Consider the following 25,507-nt stretch of genomic DNA (forward strand, 5'->3'; position numbering starts at 1 on the left):
TTTTTCTAAAAAGTATGAACAATCATAGTTTTTCACCAGTGGTTTTTTAGTTTTCTATTTAACTGACCGCTAGAACATTGCTTCTCTCGCTTTTTCAAAATGATTATTAGTACCTACCCATAAACCGTTTTGTGACGTGACCGCCTGCTAAATTGAGTTAAAACATTGGCCCAGTTTCCTGCCGCCGAGAGAACTCGCGACGGACCATAAAAACCTCCACGAGCCTCCGAGAAGCCATTGTCTCTAGTTATCCAGAACTGATTGAGACGGAAGCCAGACTGTTGGCAATTTAACTTTTTAAATAAGCAGGGAATTGTTATTTGGAAAAGTGACAAAAAATATTCAATTAATACATTTGAATGTTTTCTTGTAGGATTTCAGAAATCACAAGTTTTTAAAATTAGCACATTGATTGGAGTTGTATCTATGCACTTGACTCTCGACTAGCAATCCGGAGGTCACGGATTCAAATCCCGGCGTGCGCAAATAAATGTTATTTGATTGAATTGTATTATTTCACTATTAAATCATTTAAAATAGTATAAAGCACGTTCCAGAGCGGAAAATATTTTTTTTTTCGGTCACCAGGGGGACAACCATACAGAATTAAAACGTTGCTTGAAATGGCTTTAGCCGTGTTTGATCGGAATACCTAGGTACTCACCCAGCTTTCTCTTCCTCGTTTTCTTCCCCTCCCCACTAAATTCAGCCGCATAATACACCCAAATTATCATAGCCTTATTATTTTAACTCGTAAATAAAAATTCAAGGGTTCTTCAAAGTAGTGTGATAGTAATTTTTGAAGTATTTATATTTTGTTGTTTATTTGTTTTTTTAATTTAATTTACTATCGTTACGTAAAAGCCCAATAGGGTGTTAATAAATACTTTATGCTGAAACTTCATTGGTACAACCAAATAAACAATCAGTTTCAAAATGTGTTCGCAACTGTATATTTCCAAAAAAATGCAAATACTTCTCTTCTTCAAAAGTCAAATAATGAAAACGCATTCACTTTGTAAAAGAAATAAAACTGCATTAAAAAAATTTCCACCTTTCCAATCTACATAAAAATTATCACAGCTCATCTCAGCGCACACGTTTTTCGTAGTTGATTTAAGTTAGACCGCGAGTTGGCTAATGAAAAATGCAAAGCGGTGTACTTGAAAAAGTTATTACTTGAAAAACGGTTTCTTTATCGGGTACAGTTCCGCCTGTAAGGGGGTCAACGTACAACACGAGTGCCTATTAATATGTAAACAGAATTTGCAGTGGCGTGTGGCGAGCTTTAAAGCCCCAGGGCTGTGTCTTCACAAGTTTATTGGGTGTTCACAAGTTCTATAAAAAACAAGCAGTTATTTTAACGTTTTATGTAATATGTAAAATACATATGTTGTGTTACGTTATCTATTGCAAAATTACTAAAACCCGTCAAAATCATTTGTATTTTGCAGGAACAGTTTTTATTCACTCACATTAAATTTTAGTCAAAATCATGAAGTTAACCTAGTTTGCAAATCTGTGTCTGTTTAAAAATAAAATGTTAGCTTACTTGTCGAATTATTATCGGATGGGGAATAAAATCCATTTTAATATTATTATGTCAAAACATGGCTTGAATAGCTGTTAAAATTCATTACTTTTCATTTGCGGACACTAAAATACTTACTTCTTATTGTTACCTAACTGATAGACATTGTTTTTTCCATAATAATTGTGTATTAACCGTGTCCCTATTATCTGTATATTTACCGAAAGTGTACCTAATTATTTTTCTCCATACGCTCAGCTTTTCAAAAGTAAACCTTTAAACTCTAAACCCCGACCAATCTCAAACCTTTAACGCACCCTATAAGTTTACTGCGGAAAATCCATTACTAATGACATCATATTTCGAAATGTGGCAGATTTGCAATGCTTTAAATGTGTCTTTAAGTTGCCCTTAACACTTGAATTGGCATATAATTTGTAATAACTTACCAAAAATGTTGAAAATAGAATTTATTAAATCTGTGACACATTGACCATCCTTCGATGAGACCTTAAATTAGTAATTTTCGTGCATATATAAATGATGTCAGGTTAATCTTGTTGGTTTATTAAATAACAGATCCTTACCGTCGACATCATAATTTTACTGAAAGAATAAAAAAAAAAATGGCCAAAGATCTAAAAATATTGTCAATTAATCGATTTTTAAATTTTATTGTGAATACCGTACAAGAGTCCCAATTGCTCACCACCGTTTGGAGTCAGTGAGATTATGGCATCCCCAATTGGGGTGTGTTGTAAGGCTGAAGGTAGACGGGAGGGGAAGGAGATGGGGAAGAGGAAAGTGGAGGACTACCTGGCTATTCAGATCTGGTCACCTTAGATGGCTAAAGCCATTTCAAGCAACGTTTCAATTCTGAATGTTGGACTTACACCAGGGCGATACTGATAATTACTTCCAGTCTGGAACGTGCCGCAAGAATACTATATATACTACCAAACGTCTGGAGTCGGTGAGACTATGGCGTACTCAATTGGGATTTGGGGTATGTTGTAACTTTGAAGGTAGTGGGGACGGAAAAGAGATGGAAAAGAGGAAGGTATCGCAAATATACCTTATATTATTTTAAATTATTAAATAGTGAAATAAAACAATTTAATCAAATAAAATTTATTTGTGCACGCCAGGATTTTATCCCGTGACCTCCGGATTGCTATTCGAGATTCGAGTGCCTTATCCCTCGATCACGAAGGTCGTCTTTGATTACTACAACTCTGATCAACTTGCAAATATAAAAAGCTTGTGATTTCTGAAATTCTACAAGAAAACATTCAAATTTATGAAAGAAACAATTTTCACAGTTTTTTTGTCACTTTTCAATCGCAATGAAATATAGATAGGTACTGGGAAATACATATACAGGGTGTATCGGCACGTACCCGACAAACTTTAACCAGCTATTCCTTAGCACATTTGGAGTAAAAAATGTTATAGGCACTTTGCTGTCCGGTAACATTTTTTTTAATAAAAAAATTATTATTCATATTTTCACCACATGTCACCAATGTTTTATCCTTTGTCAAAGTTTGAAAACCCGTCTGGCAATATTTTGTTCGAGTTTCGTTGAATAATGTACGTACGTACCTACGTTGGCGCGCTTTTACAATCACAACGAAATGGCACGGCACCATTCGTCTCATTTTTAAGTATTGTTATTGAGTGTGTACGAAAGAGCGAGGACACTTTTTGACACACTTGCTAGTAACAGCCGTTGAACACGAGAAACAATGCAAATGACAGTGACGGAGTGTGGATTTTTAATTTATTTTTTGTTTTTAATGGAAAAAAAATGTTACCGGACCGCAAAGCGTCCATAACATTTTTTACTCCAAATGTGCTGAGGAATAGCTGGTTAAAGTTTGTCGCGTACTTGCCGATACACCCTGTATACGAGTACATACGTTTACCTTCCAGTAGTGATTGCGTGCATTGTCTCCACGCCGCCCTGGCACTCGCTACGCCTCTGCGTGATGGGTACCAGTCACTAGTCATGAGTAGAAATAATGGACGCTTCATTGAAAGCGAAACCCGTTTGACTAGCGAACATACTTTCTACACAAAAGGGAATTCGACAGCGAAAAGCAAAATTAATCTTGTTTACGTGATATATTTTTTGTGCATTAGTAGGGACCTAACACATACATACATAAAACATTTATCTAATAGCTCTTTTTTTTTGACAAAATGGTTATTATTTCTAAGTATTTATTTTTATCAACATAAAATTGTAGAATTTAATTTTTATTTCACAGCAGAACTTATTTATAAATAAATTTTTTTTGGTAAATTTAATAAAAATTGTATTGGATGCTGAAAAAAAAACTTCAAATAATTTTTTTGCTTTTTATAAACAAAATACCCTGTCAACAAGCGGTTTGCAATCTTTAGAGTACAGGCGTCAGATGGCAATGCAGACCTTGTACTACCGGTATTTCAATGGAAGATACTCCGAGAGTTAAAAAATAAATAAAATCATGTGAAAATGCTTCCAATTGTCTGGATCTGGACCAATTGGGGTATGTTTCGATCCTTAAGGTAGTAGGGAGATGTAGAAGATAGAGAAGAGTTCTATGGATAAGTACTTGGCTATTTAGAACTGGTCACTAAACACGACCATAGCCATTTCAAGCAAATTTTCAATTCGGAATGGTGGTCTTACACTAGGGCGATACTGAGAGTATCTTTACACTCTAGAACGTGTCGCAAATACTATTATAATAACACTATTTAATCAAATAAAATTAACCTACGCACTCCGGGATTTGATCCCGTAGCCTCCAGCTTGCTAGTCGAGAGCCTTATACCTCGACCACATAGGCCGTCACAACTGCATCATTGATCCCTTCGGCACCAAAAGCATGCCTAATTCTAAACGCATGACATTTGATACATGATAACGGGTTGTTTCGTCCTCTTCTCAAAAAGACCCTTCACGTAGAATCTTCATAGATGACATGGGCCCTGACGTAAATTATTTTCTCGGGCCTCCTATAATAGTTCTAGTCAATGTTAAATAAAAAAAGCTGCACAAATTGCTTGTCCACTGATGGAGAAGTTAGCTAGCAGAGGAAATGAACCCACTAATTTGTCAACTCGGCTACTAACCGGCCTAACCTAACATAATAACTTAATAACCTAACATAACCTAACCTAAAATTATAACTTAATAACCTAACCTAACCTAACCTAACCTAAGCTAACCGGCCATTAAATCGAGTTATCGGTTCATATAAATGCATCGGACTTTATACTAATGTCTTAATGTGGAACAATTTAATATTTTCCAATACGAGCTCATATGAGCTACAATGTTTTTACATTAACGTCACATTAATGTATCTGCTATTCCAGATACTTGGCAGAGAAAAGCACCGCACGATGTTGCAATTTTCTCTGTATATTTTTATAGAATAACTCCACTGCGGGTTTTTTTCAAAATACAATTGCATTGTGCACTTTTGTTGCACATTTAAACTTCTGCACAATGCGGTATCACGACATTTGCATTTTGTTCAATGGAAATTTACCTTGTACAATATATTTTTAATTAAGTTTGATAAATGGTATTTAATAATTGACAAAATATTTATGAATCACAAACGAAAAATGTGAAACAGCCAAATCAAAAAAGTTTCGATAGACATCCTATTGAGCTGAAACAAGCAGATAAAGGTGATAATGCTTTATATCATTTTGGAGGTAATCACGCACACACACACACACTCGGACGTATAAGCATCTCCCTGAAATTCAATCGCATTACAGCACTTAATTACTCAATAATTTTCGGTCTTATTCAATTTGCTCAATTTGTAGAGTTGTTGACTTCAGTTCCTGTGTAGGAAAATTCAATCCTCGGTCAATTTTTTTTTCACTTTTAAAAGACGCTGAAAATAGATATTATATATGTATTATAGTAAAAGAGATTTTTAAAACTGATAATTATCGTTCAATTAAAGGGTTTAAAATCTAAAATTATTACAAAAGGGACTCTTATAAAAACTAAAATTTAATTATGGTCGGTGTTGATGATGTCACGTATAAGAAAGTCAGTTAAAAGGTTTTTTTGTGAGTTTGTGAAACTATCACATAATTAGTCGTTCCATTGGGGTTAGAATTAAGCATGCTTTGTTACGATATAATTAGGAGACCTTGGATAGAAAATTGCCGGATTTTGGACACTTTCCATTTCTCGATTTTGTGTACTGAATTACTTTGTTCGTGGTTCATTGTTCTACTTTTCGATTGGCAAAATAGTATAAAACAATTAAAATAGGTAGGTAGGTACTAACCTAAGCTCTTGTGGGTTTTTGTCTTTTATGTTAATGCGAATGTGTTCCTTTTATAAATAATTCTGGAAAACAAAAGAGTTGTTGTGATAGAAAGAAAATACTAAGATAACTAGATGGCAGCACTTCTGTTTGTAGCTGTACGTGGAGCGAGCGGTTATGGCAGAAGTTAGCGTAATAATATTTTAGATGTTTGGGTCCAAGAAAGGTTGAAGTTAGAAAGATGCATGTTGAAATTTTGTTTGGTAAGCAGAAATGTAAGTAATGCATTAAAGCACAATTGGATTAAATTTTGCCATTTTATGATATCAAGCTATTGTAATGATGTCTTTTAATAACATCTTCTTATCTCCTTTAAGCCCTTATTAATAATTAAGTAAATTAGTTTTTATTTTCTAACATCCTCTCACCATATATATTACATAGTAAATATATATATTTACTTTATTTACTTGCGCAGACCCGTTAAAAGTCACTGGATAATCTAAATTGTTGTCAAATCATTTCCGATTTTGAGAATGATAGTTACACTCAAAGCAAATTTGAATTTATTGAACCGGAGTTACGCAGGATGCACCAACAGAGAAAAATGAGTATTGCTGTTTTATTAAAACAATTAAAAATCATCCTAGTAATCTATAAGTGAAGACCACCATTCGTTAATTCACTGTGTTTTGGTGACCAGTTCTGAATAGCCAGGTAATCCCCCACCTTCGTCTTTCCCCATCTCCTCTCCCACCCTAATAACTTCAGCCTCCCAACATACCCCAATTGGGGATGCCATAGTCTCACTGGCTCAGAAGGTTTGGAGGAGTTGGGACTCGTTCGGTATTCACATAAATATATAGGATGATCTAAGTAATAAAGGTATGATAATAAATAAATAATTTGTAAAGCACCGTTTTTGTTAAAAAAAAAGTAGTAGTAAAACATGAAGGTATTATATATTTACCGTTTTATTCAGAAAATTATGATGCCTTAAAACGTTTGAACATATAAGTACAGTACACAATGAAGTGGTTAACTTGGTTTAATAATTTTGATAATTCAACGCTCCAATTTTATTGATGACCAATGAAAGTAATACACTAAATGCCATACATATGGTTTTTATAGAATTGAAATAATCGTTTGAACAAATAAAACATCAGATTAAATCTCAACAAGTTTTTCTCATAAGAAGTTGAATTTTAAGTAGAAAGAAGTAATTACAAGTTGAATATTAAAACTTCGTGTCTTCATTCCCAAATTTAAAGAAAAAATTGGTTGGTTTCCCAATTTCGTTAATTTGATTAACATCAGTTAGCACATCACTTTCAAATAAAGAAATCGTCGCATCTAATCGTCAAGTTTCCCACCTGCGCGGCCAATGTCCCGCCGGGTGTTGAACCTAACCCCCCTCCGGCCCCCCTTCACCCGTCCCACAGTCCGCCACTAGGCCACTACAGATACCGTTGTCGTGGGTCGCCAGCAGGCGCAACTGCACGAGTCTGCTGCTTTGTCAGAGTTAATGAATGGGTACTTTGTACTGCTGTATCAAGTTTGTATTGCTATTATTATTATTTCTTATAATTAGGTGAAACTGTCGAGAATTCAGATTATCCTTATTTGGATGAGATTCGAAGCGAAAAAACTGGTTCCACTTTTTTTTACATCTAATTAGTCCAATTCAAAATCTAGCACCGAACGACCGGAAACTACCGAATCTGGTCCCCGCGCATTGCTACCCGCTAAGTTTCGACGAGATATAAGTAAGCCATAGCTCCTCAATAACTCCCCTTTGTTTTTTCACCGGTCTGCGCTAGTAACTCATAAAAAGTTTGTAAAACATACTTTTTGAACTACATTATAAATCGAATCCATTACTTCATTATTTAAGATTTTAAACAGGGAAACAAATTTAAAAAATATATATAATACACTAACCTCTTCTTATTTATATATAAATGAAACACTTTTTTATTTATTTTACAACATGCGAAGCTCTGATGCATTTATTACATAAAAAAATATAAAGGGAACGTGTTCAGGACCTTGCGGTAAGCCGGTATTTTTGTGAAAGCTCAAACACATCTGTCGTTCTTCTGTTACTTTTTAAGTGGCTTGAAATGAAGCTTTAAATTGGGAGCATTTTATTTAAAGTCGCCTGTTTTTAATGTACTTTACTCTCGTTTGTCTTTATTGTCTGTTCGTCTGACGGCCAGGTGCTGTTTATTGATTATTTCAAACCATCCATCAGCTTGGCAGATTTGTGCCGTTGGAATTTATGCAAACATTATATACGACATATACTAAGATTTTGGAAGCGGTTTAATATAATAATATATATTATTACGTTGAATGTTCGTGTTTTCGTTTTTGGACCGTGTTACACAATTAATTACATCTTGGTTTTTCTCTGGAGTGAAATGATGAGACAGCTTTCGTGATTCCTCCCTCCTACAATTGTTGATACAAGGCCAAGGTTAACTAAATGTTTATCGTCTGCGAAGTTGAGTATGTGTTTAGCGTGTTTGAAGATGTGCTTTGGAGCTGAAAGGATCAATTATCAAATTTTCGGATTTATACCTTCCATTGAACTATCGGCAGTACAAAAATAATTCCTTGACACTCAATTCTAATGATTAAAGGAGATTGCAATCCTTCTGTTGACAATTGAATTTGTCCTTGAAATTCTCCATTTATGCAGGTAAAACTTATTTAATAATAGTGTAAAAACAGTCAGTGTGTTGCTTTGGATTAGGTACCTTTAATTAATATACAAGAATATTGCCGTGTTATTCATAATGTAATCATCACTATTGCATGTACAGATAAATTATTCTTTTTTTATGTGATGACAAAGTACGGAGTTATTTTTAAATTCTCCTAGAGCAGTGAGAATAATACTTGGAGAAAAAGGTTTCAGTGAAATACCTATATTATGCTGACCTTCAACACGATGATATTTATACATAAAATAATAAACAACCTATTACCAAAATACTTTTCAAAGAAAATTATATATAAAAAGGATATTCACAAATATTATACAAGAACGTGCAACGAAATTAGGTTACCAAAAAGACAAAGCCAATACACAAAGTAATTGACTGTGTAAAAGGATACTATATTATAATTCGCTGCCGAAAACCATGAAGTCTGCACCGATTGATAGATTCAAGCTGGATTGTAAGAGCCATATTAATAGAAATAGAATGCAATAAATATTAATTTTGTAATATGTGTATGTAATTGAATAATAAATAAGAGATTTGTAAACTTCGATGTACAAATGGCTAAAATGAAATTAAAGTTCAACTCAAAATGCATTGTTTCAAGTCTTGTTTGTCATTGATTCGACCCCTGTTCCGGGGTGCATCCAAGTTCTCCTCAGTACCACGACCCGTCACCATCCGTGTTGAGTGTCCTGACACGGGTGCTCGCTGTTCAGCAGCTAAGTAAAGTGAAATAGCTATCGTATAATCCGACCGTTTGTCAACAAAATGCAATGGATTTTCGTTGGGTTTTGTTCGACGATTGGAATTTAAAGCGTTCCTTCGATTCACGAAATTTCAAGACTTTCCTATGCAATTGGAATGAAGAAAACATTCTTTCCGATTGTTTTGAGTTCTTCGAGGCATTACGAATGCATACAAATGCTTACATCGATACGTTTCCGAGTCTGCTACGTGTTGAACTATTATTGCGATGTTCATCAAGTTTTTAGTCAAAATCATGATTTCATTTGCAAATGAGAGCGATTCCAAAGAAAACAATGTTGGTGTATGCATTCTAGCATTAATAATGCAACATAACATATTCAAACATAGAACAATGGTATTTAAAATAATAATACATGTTTATCATTTGATTAAAAGCTGTGTTTTGACTGATGTTTCGATGCGAATTAAATATGCGTAAAGGTTCATCAAGTCTTCCGTTACGGCCTACTTAGATGTAATAAAGCGTTCAGTTGCTTAGTTTTAATTGATAAAAGCCATAGACATTTAATTGATAGACTAGCCAACCATGTAAAGGAACAAGAGAGGAAACCCGTCTTCCTTTCCGTGATTTGTTAGTAAATAAATCTGTCAGTAAACAGGCAACTTGCATTGTAAGAATAACTATTTAGTCTTTGAAAAAAACTCTGCTTACGAATTACTGGTCCTTTTTTCAATGGCGCGCAAATTGATGGCTGTGCTAAAGACTAATCTTAAATCAGGTAAATAGAAGTTCGTGCTTGTTTCCAAAATTGAATATTTTGTTCCACTATTTCGTTGAACACTTTATCAAATGTGTTTTTATGTTAGGGCAAGTCTATCAAATTGGATATCTATGGTAAAAGCAGTCTGTAGTCATGTTAGATACTTAATTTAGTTTTTTTTTCATATTGTAATCTTCTCTTCGAAACATGTTCTACTATTATAACGTGGTATTAGCTTTTGCGCGAGGCCAAATTCGGTGGTTTCTGGTCGATCGGCGTAAGGGAGTGTTGGAGGTCAATAATTGGAGGTAAAAAAATGGAATCTATTTTTTCGCTTCATGTCTCATCTAAATATAATGCATCGATGTTATGATACGTAATAAGTTTTTTAAATCATAAGTTTCTAATCACGTTCAAGAAAGTTCAATGGAAAGCCACTCTCAATTCTCCGTCCATTCCTTCTTTTGAGCAGTTTCACGAACGCGGCAGTAAATACATGGACTGGTATGATGAATTTATATCATTTTACACCCGGCCATTCGGGACATCGGGCGGCTGCCACTCGCTCACTCGGCGTGACGTCACCGCGCATCTGCCGGTGTCGGGAATAACGGTTAACCCAGGTCTCGCCAAGACTCAAACTAACAGAAAAATAACGAAAATTTTTTACATTAAATAAATAAATATTTTTTAGTTATTACAAAGTTCCTCACCATAAAGAAACAAGGCTGTTGTGATTGGTGAGGAAATTCAAGCTCAAATAATAAAATCGTATAAGTAAGTAAGACAAATGCAAGATTTATCGATATCAGATACAGAACAAAAATTTTGGTCAAATTACTCGAATTCCTGCTAAAGACGGGACTGCAGGTCTTTAACGAATAAATTGACAGATTTTCTAACAGCAAAACACGAATGTATTATAAGAATGTCGGAACACGTGTTCATAAAAATTATAATATTGTCGCATTTCCTTATCCTCATTATATTTATCAGAAAAAGCGCAGTTGCACGAACACGTGTTCCGATATTCTGAATGGACTAATATTTTATCAGGAAATGGCATGCCATCACGTTTTTAACAGCATTTTAATAAATCAGCCAAACTCATTTTTCTTCGGGTAATAATAAATACTAACTCTTTTACTAGTTTTAGATGGGTACCTAATATTTCAATTAAGGCGATGCACTACGTCATGTAGTATTTTAAATTGAGCCGCTATCATTAACAACCCTTACGTAGATGGCGATAAGGTTAAAATTCCCGCTTAACACCATCCGCCTGTTTTGATGTATGTAAGAAAAAAACATGGCCAAAAAGTGCCTTTTATTTTATTTTGTGGATGTTCAGGCATAAATATTTATTTTTTTTCCGATCATTTTATAAATAACTTAATTTTCCACATTATACAATAAAATCATAACCGAAAATGGGTTGGTAAGTAGGAGATTTTGAACTTTAAAGCAGTTTTCATAGGCCTATACATTATTTTTTTTCTGGGCTTATAAGAAGATTTATATAAAAAATACTCGATTATTTCAAAGGTCAAGATGTATTCTACTCGCAGTACTTAATTAAAGCATCTGAAATATTTCTAGGCGACCAAATTTTCAAACCAAAAACACATGATTTTGCATTACTACGTATGGCATCGCCTTAAGCTGAAATTCATTTATAGTTTTACATTTAAAGGATGTTGTTAACGTAAGTTATTCCTAGATAGGGGTAGGTATTTTAGTAATAATAATAACACGCTATTCAATTTACAGATTTTGATAACTTGCTGATAATACAATTGTTTTTTTTTTTAAATTTATATTATTGAATATTTTGTATGTATTGTCCTCCTTACTCATACGCACGGTGTAAATATTATGCGACGCAATAATGAAAAACTTGACCTAATAATAGCGTGGCGTTTGTTTGTTTAAAACGGTCTTCAACAAGGCTCAAGGTCGGCTTTACCAAACCATCTTTGATATCTCATGTCAGTATCTAATTAGTAGTAAGACGGTTTGTTGATTATTTTTGTGTTTAATTCGTAAAATTTTCATAAAAATTTAATGTAAAATAAATAAAATAATGTTATTATTAAGTTCTGCTATGGAAAATAAAATATTTAATTATGTAATTATTAAGTATTTGAATAGTTTGTTTATTGTTGTGACAACTGTTTCGGCATTCAAGGCCATTTTAAAACTGTCACAGAACTTCCTTTCCTAAAAAGATCCTCCCCACGGCATCCCCAAAGATGACAAAGATCTTGAGGGGAATTCTCTTCCTGATAGTTTCCTTTTTGGAGCTAACGTAAAAAAACTTGTAATTTTTTAAAAACACTACATTTTAATGAGAAAAATTAACTTGCTTTGTTATTTATACTTTGTCTGCTCTTACGCACCGCACATCTGCCTTTGGAGTTTCCCATCTTCTTTTAGCGTTAGTGTTTAATATAACGCTTTCTCTTTCCGCCGCGGCCGCCGCAAATTACCAATACGAATCTACTGAAACTTTCACGATTTTGTATCTCTCGTTTAATTACGTTTTCCCGCCATTTACTGCCACTTTTCACTTTAATAATCTAATGCCTTATTGACTTTCGATGTTTATGATGTAAAAGAAGTGATTTTGTTATTAAAATAAATTGAATCAAATGTGTAATAATACTTAAATCGTAAAAAAAAACATTTGGAATAATTTAGAAGAGATTAGGCTATGTCAATGGTTTAAATTTTATGAACATTTTTACCAAACCTAACCTAACCTAACCCCTCGAAACCTGACTTAACCTAACCTAGCCTATATAACCCCTCGTAACCTGACCTAATTTTCTCAAGAATTGGAACATTAAGTACCCGTCAATTTATCATAAATGTTTTTCTGTTTACCGTACATAACCGATTAGGAGTACGTTGTGTGGCTTAAATAGCGAAGAGGAGGGAGATAAAGGCTTGATGAAGGTAGAGCAAAAACAAGCAGTAAGGTTGTATGTAGGTTACCAATTTATTTTCGATATAATTATTAATATAAAATAAAGAATATATTTCACATAAAATCCTTTAAAATGTATGAAAAAACAAGGCGCCCAACTCATGCCGCTAGGAGGCGCTAGTATAGCATGCTGCCATCAGAATGTGTAGGAAATGTCAGAAGTTGGAGATATTATTAATATTATAGGGACAGGTAATGAAATACACCTTACCACATCTTTTTTATTAAAGCTCTCTCTTCTAATACCTTCCCACTGTACTAATAGCTTCCTGCTTCGTCAAAGGTTAATCCAGCATTTGTAACCAAGTTTCCTAAGCTTAATCTTCTCCATTATACTTATCTCGGCTTAATTAATATTTATCTAACTTCTGAAACTCATTTTCAATAACCCATTATAGGATTACACAACTTCCGTATAATATGCACGGTTAAATTCCGTCCTTATGACTAAATACATAATACACATCTATCTTATTTACGTAACTCGTCAAATATAAATAATAAAAAGCTGTTCACGTAACGGTGTTATAAAATACTACTTAGAAAACAATAATATTATTAGAAATTTGAAATGCCAATGACTCCCATAAAACCTGTTTTTATTAGACATAGAAAAAATCTTATTTCTCGCAAAAAATACGACATTCAACAAAGAAATTATTAAAAGTTCAAATGTCTTTGAATAAAAAACGTACTGCCACTTTCATTAGGCAGCTATTTAACGGAAATAGATATTTACTTTCTCCGATATTTTATGGTGTCGCATCGTCATTATTTACGAAATAATCGAATGTTTATGCAGATTTTAACTCTGAATATTTAAATTATGTTTACGTGATACGTTATGACGGATCTCAAGAATTTTTGAGATATATTTTATAACGTGATGTTTGACTAATTTAAAAAAATTATTTTGTTTGACGTCCTCGTTGGTTGAGTGGTTACGATCCTCGGCTATGATTCCTCAGTCACAACGAGCGCAAGTAAATGTTACTTGATTATTTTGAGTTATTTCAAATACGTACCAAAGTGGTAAATACTTTCAGTACCGCCCTACACGGAAAAATGAGTATTGCTAATTTATTAAAAATATCTTCAAATTATTCAGGTTTAAAACGGGATTGAAGACCTTTAAATAATGAATTAACATGTCGGAACAAGTGTTTGAACACGTTACAATCCCGTTTTTAACCGGATTACTAATAATTTGTAAAGATTTTTAATAAATTCTAAAAATATTTCCATGCGGTGAGAGACCACCACTCAGAAATGACTTTAGCAGTGTTTAGTGACCTCTTTCGCATCCACATAACAAACGTTCAGCATTAAAATATATCTACCCCAATTAATTGGGAATGTCGTAGTTTTACTGGCTTTAGATGTTTAGTACTGTTTTGTAGCCCTTCATTTGTTTAGTTTGCAATTTTTTCTGTGTATTTCAATTTCAAATAAATATCTTTTTTTTTAATTTTTCCTTAAAAAAATACTGTTTTAGAAACTAGATAAAATTGTCTTTCCAATAAAATAAACATTACCATTTCCAAATAATAACATTTTAATATCATACATGAAAAATGTTGCCAAAAACGCTAACCACATTTTTATTTAATTTTTTACTCCAATCATAGAGAAAAACGAGAGAACAAGATATTTCAAAAACACATTCGTTTTGTTTGGGGAATTTGTAAGTAAACTGTAACTTCTCTTTTATCTCGTTCATATAATAAAAAATAATTTTTAAAGTTAAACCGATCGTTACGATAGCGGCGCGAAATATGAATTATTAATTTTGGCTATTTTTAGGATTTTATTAATGGATTCCAGTATAAATATTTGAGATGAACTGAAAATAATAATTATTTCTCTTTCTAACGTCAAAATAAATGTATTTTTGTATGAAAGAAAAAAATATAAAAAATACTTTTATAAAATATGGATGTACAGGTTATATATGTCCCTCGAACGCTGGAGAGGAATTCTACTTTTTGACCTAAAATGTACTTACCTAAAAATGCGTTTATCTATTTGCTTGTACTGTTACGTACAATCAACCTCCGAAGTTAGTAAACATTACCCCCTGACACTTAGATATATATAGTTTTTATGTTTAAGTTTTCGTTTTTGTTGTATTTTGTATTCTATATAGCATCTTATATATTCTTGTAATTTCTTAAATAATTTTGTTCCTAGCTATTTGTAGTTCTGTTGCTCACATGCTCTTGTTCTTTGAAATTATTATTTTTTTTACTGTGCAACTTTAAGCACGGTAGAATATGTTTGTTAAAAAATTTAAGCACACTGCTAATGGTTATTTTCTTTTTATTTTAGTGGTTACTGGATCTACAGATGGAGTCGGAAAGGCATACGCTAAAGCTGTAAGTAAATTAATTGCCATATTTTGTAAATGGGACTTGTCGTAATAATTAATTAGAGTTTTGTTTACATTAGCTCCACATAGAAAGCCATGGGGAAAATTTTCCTAAATTTTCCATAAAGCTTACTCCAGAGTCCGACAGACGTCGCAAGAGTGTAACAATTACTTGTGAGATGAGATTGACAGGGAACAAGCTTCTCGAACCAGAGAATTACCAACCCTCGGGTAATGAACAGTGTAAATAAAACCATACCTATTATTTGTAACGTAAATAAACACAATTATAAGTAGAACCTTTTACTTTTTAACAAAGAGTTCCCAACACTTAAATCTGCAAAGAAAGGCAGATATAACAGATACCAAAAAAAATGTGTGGTCGATGAATTATGTTTTTCTGTACCTGTTTGTAAATAATGAGTATGTTTGTTTTTTTTTAGTATGTTAATAATAAAATAAGATAGAGCCTAGGAACTCTTCATAAATTAAACAGGGCCCTTGAGGTGATTTTCACAAAAAAACAGGGCTATACAAATTGTCCAATTATTATTATTATTATTGTTATTAAGGCATGGATTAATGTAGGGATTAGCTTATATATTATTAGTTGAGGAGGTTGTTTGAATCTTAAGAAAATTAAAGTACAAATCTGGGATTTTCCTGTAAGAGTAGAGTTCCGTTGCCATCGTGTGCTATGGGTATTTGAAATTTCTACTCATTTGTCAAAAAAAGACAGGACATTTGATTTAAATTTGTTCAATTATAAAATGTAAAATTTTGATTGAAATGGCTTTGGCTATGTTTGGTAATTAGATCTGAATGGCCAGGTAATTCCCCACCTTCCTCTTTCCCATCTACTTGCCCTCCCCACAACATTTAGCCTCTCACATACCCCAATTGGGGATGCCATAGTCTCACTGGATCCAGACGGGTGAAAGCTGTTGGGACTCCTGTTTTGTATTCAGATAAAACAGTGAGAGTTGTTTTGTATTCAGATGAAAATTCTATCCTTCAAAATCAATATATCCATAGAAGTTACGTAACTGAATATTCTGTACTTTAATTTATGCAACAAACGTTTTTTCAGAAGGATGAAATATTTCTGATCTTATCTGAAAACTAAAAACTGTTTTTGATAGGTGATGAAAGACGCTTTCAAATTATATTATTAGAAACAATGAAATAATTTTTAAATTTAAATGCAAACAAAAAAAAGCTAAAAATGGCTCCGACCAAATAATCAAATACTGATTCTAAAAAAATATATTAAAAACCACGCATTTTATTCCACAAATTTAATACAAAAGTTTTTGTCGTTTCATATAAAAAATTCAAAAAGAGTCGCGGTCGGAATCTTAGTTTTATAAAGGTGCACATTTAAATTAGTCCGTGCTTAACTTCTAGATTTCAATATAGAGCGCGGAATTTATTTCTTATATCGTTTCTATAATATTTCTCTCCATGACACAACGATTTGTATGAGACCATGTCAATTGTTCCCAAAAGCGAACACATCAGCTCGAGGTGTTAAGACATTTTAATTTCTTCTCATTTCATACGAAAGCGTTAATAAAGCAAAATGGTGACTATATGGAATGTAGTTACCGTTCACTGTTTCTTACATAAGTTTATTTTTTCTTAAATAAGACATTGCTCAGTTTTGTATGGTGAATGCGACCGTAAAAGACTACTATATTGAAATGTGATTTCCACAAGAAGTTTCGCTCTTTATGTCTCAAATCCCATCTTATTTCCATGCGAATTGAAAAGTTTTATACACTTTCCGTTTATACATGAAGTATGCTTTACGGTCGGAATTTCACATGGCTTTTTGATCGTGCAAATAAATACTATGAAAAGCGAATTTTATTTCATTTCACCGCTTTCGTTTGGGTAAATTTATTATTTCATATTCCTGACATGTAGGGCTACCACTGAACAGAACATGTTTAGAAGTGAGATCAATCGAACGAAAACTGTTGAAAACTGATCCTCGAACGAAAACTGTTATCGACAATCTGATAGTATTATTACCTTAATGACTCTACAGTTTAGGAATGTTGTAAATGGAAGTGGCGCCCTCTGTTATTTCCAAAAAGAACATTAGAAGTTTTCAAACCACGACAAAGGGTTTTTATCTGCTAGTAATTATTTATTGTACAATCTTTTGACTTTCAGTGAAAAAGAAACTTAACAATGTCGGATTGATAGGCATAACTACCGATTAACTAACGACATTATTAGTGTATAATGACAGTTAACCGATGCTTGGATGCGCTAAAATTTATTTGTCGTCAGTGGGAATATTTTTTATCAATCGAGACTATAGATGACCGTGCTCGCAAATATCGAAAACTGACCATAGATGACGAATTTTGTAAATACCGTAATGATGTAGAGTTTTATCTGTTCAAGAAGCCGTTCAACGGAAGCCGGCCGCCGACTCGGCGACTAAGTTAGTTTAACAACTATTTTTGGTTGGGTTAAGTTATGTTGTTATTATTATTATGATATTGTAAATGTAGTGGGAGCGCAACGTCACAGTTGCAACGATCGGTTAGTTTTTTTAATGATGGTACCTTCAGCTTTTTTCCGTTGCAATTGACCATTTAAGTTGTAATTGACTATGTATTCTTCGGACACACAGAAACGCCCTCAAGAAACTTCCGCCGATTTCCCTCTTCAGTGAGAGTTACCATGAAAACGTTCCGTCAAAGGTTTGCCAATAATTTTCAAATGGAAAGCACAAGGCCGCCCTCCCTTGGCTCGCTGGCGGGGAATTTAAAACAGATTTTGCACCCTCATAACCTTTATTCAGATACACGTTTCAACAATGGGGCATTACTGTTCGTGCCATTAAATTTTCCTGACAAATGGTGGATCGATTGAATAATCTTGGCATATTTTAATTTTTCATAATTTAGTCATGGCATGCCCCAATTACCTAGTGCCAGAACTCAGGAATGAAATACTAACAATGTCATCAAATCACCACTACTTGAGGGACCGTAGGTTTATACGATTTCCTGATAACTGTAAGATTAAACAAAAAAAAATTGCATTTGAGAAAAAAATATATGCTTTTTTTGGGTCCCATAGCCCGAACTCTGTGGGAATGTGTAATATATGTATTTTAAAAAAATATTCAAATTTAAGATTAATTTTTTTTTTAACAATTTTTTTTAAAATGAGTTCTTCAAATTAAACTTAAAAATTATAAAAATTTTAAAAGAAGTAATATTTTTCAGGCAACGTTCCTCTTTAACGTCTTCTTTTTTCCATTTCACTTTCTGTTTGACGATATCTTACCAGGTCAAAACTAAAGGTATTGTTATTATAATTTTAAACCACGTTGATTAAAGTTTCATTATTATTGTATTCGTAGCCACTATTATATTCCATTCCTACACTGAGTCATTAACAACTTAATTGATAGTCCTGCCATTGTTGCCACGATTAAATTCCATGCAATTCCACTAGGAATCCATGACAAAATGTAACGTTCTTGTGCAATGCATTCGTAACCAACTATCAGACACACTCACTAACCAATAGGATGCATGATCTGGGAAACAAGTTTGAGGGTACTATTGATATATTTACTGACATTTATTGAATTAAATGTAATTAACGTAACCATCATTTTGTTGAATCCTACAAGTTATAGTAGCGTAAGTAATTTAGTTTTAGTGATTTATCTTATATGTAGTTTTGTTCTAGTTTCTATTTTATTTTATGTTACTGTTACATGTTTTACTTACATTGTTTCATGTTTAGTGTATTAGTTTAACGTTATTTCAAGCTTTAAAAACTTTGTGTACAATTGTCGATAGCTCAATAGGTATATTCTGTTCTTACAATCCATCTAATAGCCCAGCTGGGCGTGAAACCAAATAAAATAAAATTAAAATAATGATTTCCAAGCAAGATACTTCTTCAACAGCTATGCAGATATTCATGTATTACTAATTTTAGCAATTGATAGCACAATAAAACCAGATCTGGCACTTAATCACATTATTTTTAAACATTAAAATCCTGACAATATTCGAATTCCTCCTACTCCTATAATTTATATATGCCTTGCTGTACTATCTCTACAATATTCTGAATTGTCTTCAACCAGGGTCATACTAAGTCTTCCACTCTGGAAACTAATAACTTATCATATTTAATAAGCAAAGTGTGAAATATCACAAATCGTCGCATTAATTCGTAGAATGCGTAACCACCAAATGTAAAATTTTACAGGAGGCACAAAAAACCTCGTAGTGAAAAAAAAAATGAAAGACGGCTCATTCTTTTTATTTGTGTTTCGAACATATAATATATTTCGAAATTTCTTTTCAATCATTAAACTTTTGTCAGTTAAGGCTTTCTATTTCAAATCGGAGTTAGGAAGTTTACATAAAAACCGAGAATGGAGATACGTATTTTACAAAAGAAAACCCGGGCAAAGAGTAGCCATGACAGGAAACGTTGTGAAAGAGACTCCTCAGAGTGTGAAAATAGGTGGGAGAGACTTGAAAGTGGAACTGGTGAGCAAACATGTGCTTTGAGCGTAGAAACTCTTCATGCTCAGCATCACTTTGGAGTAAAGTGAACGCTTCATCTTGCCCGGCTGGTCGATCCCGAGGCGAGAAGAAAGAACGTCGATAGATGCGTGCGTTCCTGCGTACAATGCAGGACAATTGAACCTCCGCCATCATCCCATGAAGCGGGTAATCTTAATGTTGTGACAACTTGGAGTCGCTTGGCAGTTGATGTTACTCATTTCGGTAGGAAATGTTTACTCACATTTATCGATTGCGGTCCAAGTAGATTTGCCGTGTGGCGGGAAATCGAGTCAGATAATGCAGCTTCGATTATCAGAAATTTGGAAGAAGTGTTTCGGGAAAGAGGCCCGCCCAAAGTAGTTCTCGTGGACAATGGTACTACATTTTGTTCCTACAGTGTTACAGATAAGTGTTAGAGATGGAATGTTCGTCAAAGATTTCGCGCGGCATACCGACCAGCTGGAAACGGTATATTTGAACGACATCATCAAACAATAAAGAGAACTGCAGCCAGAAGTGGAGGCAATTCCCTGCAAGCAGTGTTTTGGTACAATCTTTGGCTGCAAAAAGTCAGGATGATCAAGGTGTTGCGCTGTCTAGTATAGTTCACACTTACTCGTGGAGACACCCTTCTGCGCAAGTGAATATAGAAGAGGAAGTATTGACTGAGTTCTAAGTGGGCGATCTTCTTGGGGTTAAGCCAGTAGATGGGAGATGCACATCGTGCATGGAAGGGTGACAGGACTTACTTCAGTCAACAACATCGAAGTAGATGGCATACCAAGACATGTGCTTGACCCACGGAAGATGCCTGACAGAGAACGGACTGTGTCTGAGGAGAGACGAGATGGAATTGCCGCACGTTCCACCGTCAAAATTTTGGGTTTATTTGAAGAGGACAGTGAAGAACCGGATCCGGATATGCATCAGGAGGAGATCCACTTGCAAAGAGATGGTGACCTTGAAGAAGAGATAATCACAGAACAACGACCTATTAGGTAGGACGCGAAGGGCTCCGGGTTAGTTAAATCAATTCGTGCAGTGATGATGACATTAGGAGGGCGTGTGGTGATAAGCAGGTACCACTGTAAAAGTGGTGAACGCAACCGCAGAGGCACATAGAATAAGAGAGCTACGGCAGAGCGTCACACGGTGCAGAAGACGTCAGTTTAGACTACAGATACAAAAGACTATTCGTGACTTCACAATTAAAATTAAGGTTATAAAATGTTTAAAATTGATTAATCAACTTATCTCAGTTTATTTCACGGTAAAACTATTACACCGTAAATAAATTTCCTCAGTCAAAAACACAACAAGCGTGCACGGCTCACCGGCCAATACTGAATTAAGGAGTTTCGAAGTATTCGTGAGTATAAATGGCACCATGATTTTACGCAGTTTCCTAATTTGTGTATCTAAAAGGTTAATTTTTTTTTATTTTTTCAAGTTTTACTAGTCGATGCGGGACTAATTTTAACACAAGATGGCATTAAAAACGTATTTTCGAAAAATTTGGAGTTACGCAGTCTACGAATTAATGCGACGAAATGAATCAAATAAACCCGTGATCTCCGGCTTGTTTCTAGAGCCTTACCCCTCGACCAGGCAGGAATCGGTACAGACTGACAACAGTTCACTGATTTTATTTAAATCATATTTTATTCTAAATTTTATTACATTTTCAGCATGAAATATAAAAAAAAAATGAGGGTTCAGTTTAAGAAATGAATTGTACAGATTTTTTGTAAAATTATCCTTTCTCGGTAAACAGAGGTAAATAGTTGCCAGGTTTTTGCAAATAGCTTTTTAATGTTGTTGTTGTAAAAAAAACATTTAGCTTAGGGCTTTAGCTTAGGAACCATTTGAAAAAATAAGGTAATCTTCCTGTTTTCAGAGTCTGAAAACGGTCGTTTATAGTCAGCTTATTAACATAAATATCACACACTGGGTGTAAAAATTTATTATGTGCAAACAAGGTAAAACTTGTGAAAATATTTTATTTTGCAAAATATTGGTTGATTTTTATTTGTAAAACAACTGGAACTGACGAAGTGTTCTAATAAATAATCAATCACGACATATTTTCAATACGTATTCTAAATATCCAAAAATTCTATTGTCTGAGCTTACAGTAAGACTGCATACTAGGCCGTCACGAGTCATCGATAAAAAAATATTTATTTTGCTTACATTTTTCCATATTCATTATCTCCCTTTTCACACGACTTGTATGATAAATAAAAACAGACAGAATATATCAAAATTTCGAATGTTTCCAATCAAATAACCATAGAAATTAAAGAACTTGCATTCATTTTCAGTTTCAGTACCAACAAATCCGCGTTTCTGTTTATGATAACGTAATATGTAAAGTTAAAGAAATTTCAGCAATCTTAAACCATCATTAATTGAAAAGTTGGACAAGCGTAAAAAAAAAAATCTCCGACAGTAAATACAAGCTTTGGACAAAGACACCACAAATACTTTAAAAAAACAATTAAACGTACTGCACACTACCATTGCAATATACACAACATGTGCCTCATAATACGAGTATAAAACGCGTTGCTGTGCTCAGTCTGTCTGTACAGATAAAGAAACAATAGGACGTGTTGCTTTTACGTCGAACAGGTGGCACTGTTTTTTTTTTAAAATGCGTGTAGGGTTTTTAATATCATTTAGAGAATTCCTTCCGGAAGATTTATATATATAAAACATGCATATTATGTTTCTGGAAAGTAGAGAAATTTTTTCGATTAGTAATCAAATTTCTGGCGCTTACATTTCTAACACTGGCTAAAACTCATGAGATACATCAAAATAACGTACTGAGGAAGTTTACATCTTAAAAAATCATACAGAAAAGTGCAGGATGGTATATGTCTATCTCTCAAAGATAAACCCCATCAACTTTAGACACATAACTGTGAAATAAATCAATGTGAATAAAACTGCAAAGGATTTTTCACGAGTTTTTCTAGATTATGGATTTTATTCCCAGTGTGCGAAATGTAGGTTGCCTGAAATGTTATGTACATAGATAGGACATGTGATGTGTTTGATATTCCATCTTGTTGTTGTTTTGTTCCAGTTGGCGAAGAAAGGATGTGACGTCATCCTAGTCAGCAGAACAGAGTCCAGACTGGAGGCTGTGGCGACGGAAATTGGTATTTATTTTATCTTTTTCTATTTCCTCATGCATGAATACAAAGCTTCGCCTGAAACTAATAGTGAATTGAATCTTTATACTATGAGAGGAACTAAGGATGAACACTTTCACGTTATCGATATGACCAATGTGACAGATGGCAGTAATTTTTGCTCAGGATTATACCTAAAAATTAATTTTGTGCATATAAATGTAACAGTGTCGAACTATCGAGCTGACGCCTGCCTTGTTTTTTTAGGAAAACAGCGCAATTCTTTAAAGTTTTGTTGAAGTTCTGATACTTAATCATTGTGGGGCATTTGTTTCACAGCACTGAAATAAAAACAAAACTTGAATAGCAATTCACAGAACTTGAATTTTAACTTTTTGACATTGGTGAATTGTTAACATTCTGTGAAAAAATATTTAAAGTGTTACGACTCAAGTGTCAAGTGGTGTCGGGATTTACGGGACCTTTTCAACCGAGGGTGTCTGCCTGGAGGACAGATAAGCCATATTTTGTTTAAAGTTTTTATTTTCTGTTTTTGTCTATGTATTTTGTTACAGATGACACACATAAACTCCACTTTGACTTTGGTTCAAGATTTTGCTTATGATAGCCTGCGATAAGCGAGCCCTAAGGGTCTGAGACAGAGGTGTGAAATCGTCGGATCACGACAATAGAAAGATTTTTTTTTTTTTTTTTTTTTTTTTTTTTTTGCTGGTTTTTATTAAGTTATTGGAGCCAGGAAGGAGTCTGAAAGGGTCGAGAGGATGCACTAGGTGGCATGAAAGGCTGGGAGGTGACTGGAGAGACTAGGGTAGACTAGGATGAGGTGATTTTGCACAGCGGTGCTGCCAAGGTCTGTTATCTATGTGAGGATGTTGTGTCGGCGCTCTTTATTGGCAGCAGACACATGTCAGCGCTATATTAGCGGCGGACACATGCCTGAGCGGATGACGAGCCTCGTGCTGGCACAGTTGGTGGACGGGGTAGTCTCTCTCCTTGCAGCAGCTGGTACAGTTCCTTCGCTACCTAGGACTCTTGCAGCAGAGTCTCCATCTTCTGTCTTTGTCGAGCGTCACAGCGGTGCTGCCAAGGTTTGTTGTCTATGTGAGGATGTTGTGTCGGCGCTCTTTATTGGCAGCAGACACATGTCAGCGCTATATTGGCGGCAGACACATGCCTGAACGGATGACGAACCTCGTGCTGGCACAGTTGGTCTAAATAACAAATGTAGATCCTAGGAAATAAATTGTACAGCGCCCTTGAGGTGATTTTTCACAAAAACGGCGCTCTACAAATTATCCAATTATTATTATTATTATTATTACAAAATACGAGTGTTAAACGATTTATCTGACGAATTCGACATGTGTAATTTTTTTGCTTAGTCTTCTGCTGAGGGTATTAATTTAATTTTCTCGTAAATTATTATTTACGTAAATAATATTAAACTAGCAGTTAAAAACCCGCGGAGCGGGTTTTTTTCTGCTAGGCCCTGCGGGCGGCTCTTATTTGGCCTTCGCCCATTTTAAGTGATATTAACAACAGTTACAATTAATAGATAGATATTAGGACATTCACAGAGAGAGTGTGAGTATATATATTGTTAAAACACAGAACAGGAAGGAGTTAATTAATAATAACATGCTAAATTTACGCATAATAAGAATGACAGTTGTTTGAATAAATGAAATTTTACGTATTTGTGATGGATTATTTCAAATGAAACACTATTATTGACTACATGTCTACAACTGATATTAACTGTTATCGTACCTAATATAATTAGCTCATAGGAGACTTGCAGTGCTTAAATATGTGTTACAACCGTCAATGTCTATAAGTTGAATCAATATCGTTTAGTTTGTCACAATTAAAGATAGTTATAACAAAGTTGACTTAAATAATAGATTATTACATATTGATTAATTGTACCCGTGTTTATGAATAAAAGGAAGGTAATTGTGCGATGAGATTAGCAGTCGGTTTAGTAAAGAGGTGTTAATTTTACTCCAACTGGTGGTAATTCTTTACCTACAACTTTACTGTTACTGTATATAATAAATTTTAAAGTTAGATTATATATACAACATAATCAGGAGAGTAAAAATCTATATATAAAGGTAGATTATTACAATATAGCGCTTCTGAGGTGATATTTCACAAAAGCGGCGCTATGCAAATTGTCCAATAAATAAATAAATATAATGTTTACATTTTATTGTGTATACACCGAAGTCAAAAATTAAATATAGATTGCAATTGGAAAAGAAGAAGTGGAAGGAGGGGGGAGGGGTAAGAGTAGGCTGGGTTTATAATAATTAGGAATTACAATATCGTTAGACGGGAAAGACCAGTTAAGTGGGAAAATATTTAAAAGAGAGTTTATAAAAAAATTCTTGTTAA

General features: G+C 34.0%; 1 protein-coding gene across 1 annotated transcript in view; it reads left to right on the forward strand.

Moving 5' to 3' along the window:
• The window catches only part of spidey (hydroxysteroid 17-beta dehydrogenase 12 spidey), an 89,763-nt gene that overhangs the window by 17,671 nt on the left and 46,585 nt on the right, over positions 1–25,507 (forward strand). The window contains exons 2-3 of the mRNA XM_089645525.1: positions 15,345–15,391; positions 23,038–23,113. Of these exons, the coding sequence (XP_089501651.1) occupies positions 15,345–15,391; positions 23,038–23,113 (123 nt within the window). The remainder of the gene's footprint in view (positions 1–15,344; positions 15,392–23,037; positions 23,114–25,507) is intronic.

The sequence above is a fragment of the Hesperophylax consimilis genome, chromosome 22, assembly GCF_061612785.1.
Source record: "Hesperophylax consimilis isolate HC1 chromosome 22, BYU_Hcon_1.0, whole genome shotgun sequence".
NCBI classification, from domain to species: Eukaryota; Metazoa; Arthropoda; class Insecta; order Trichoptera; family Limnephilidae; genus Hesperophylax; species Hesperophylax consimilis.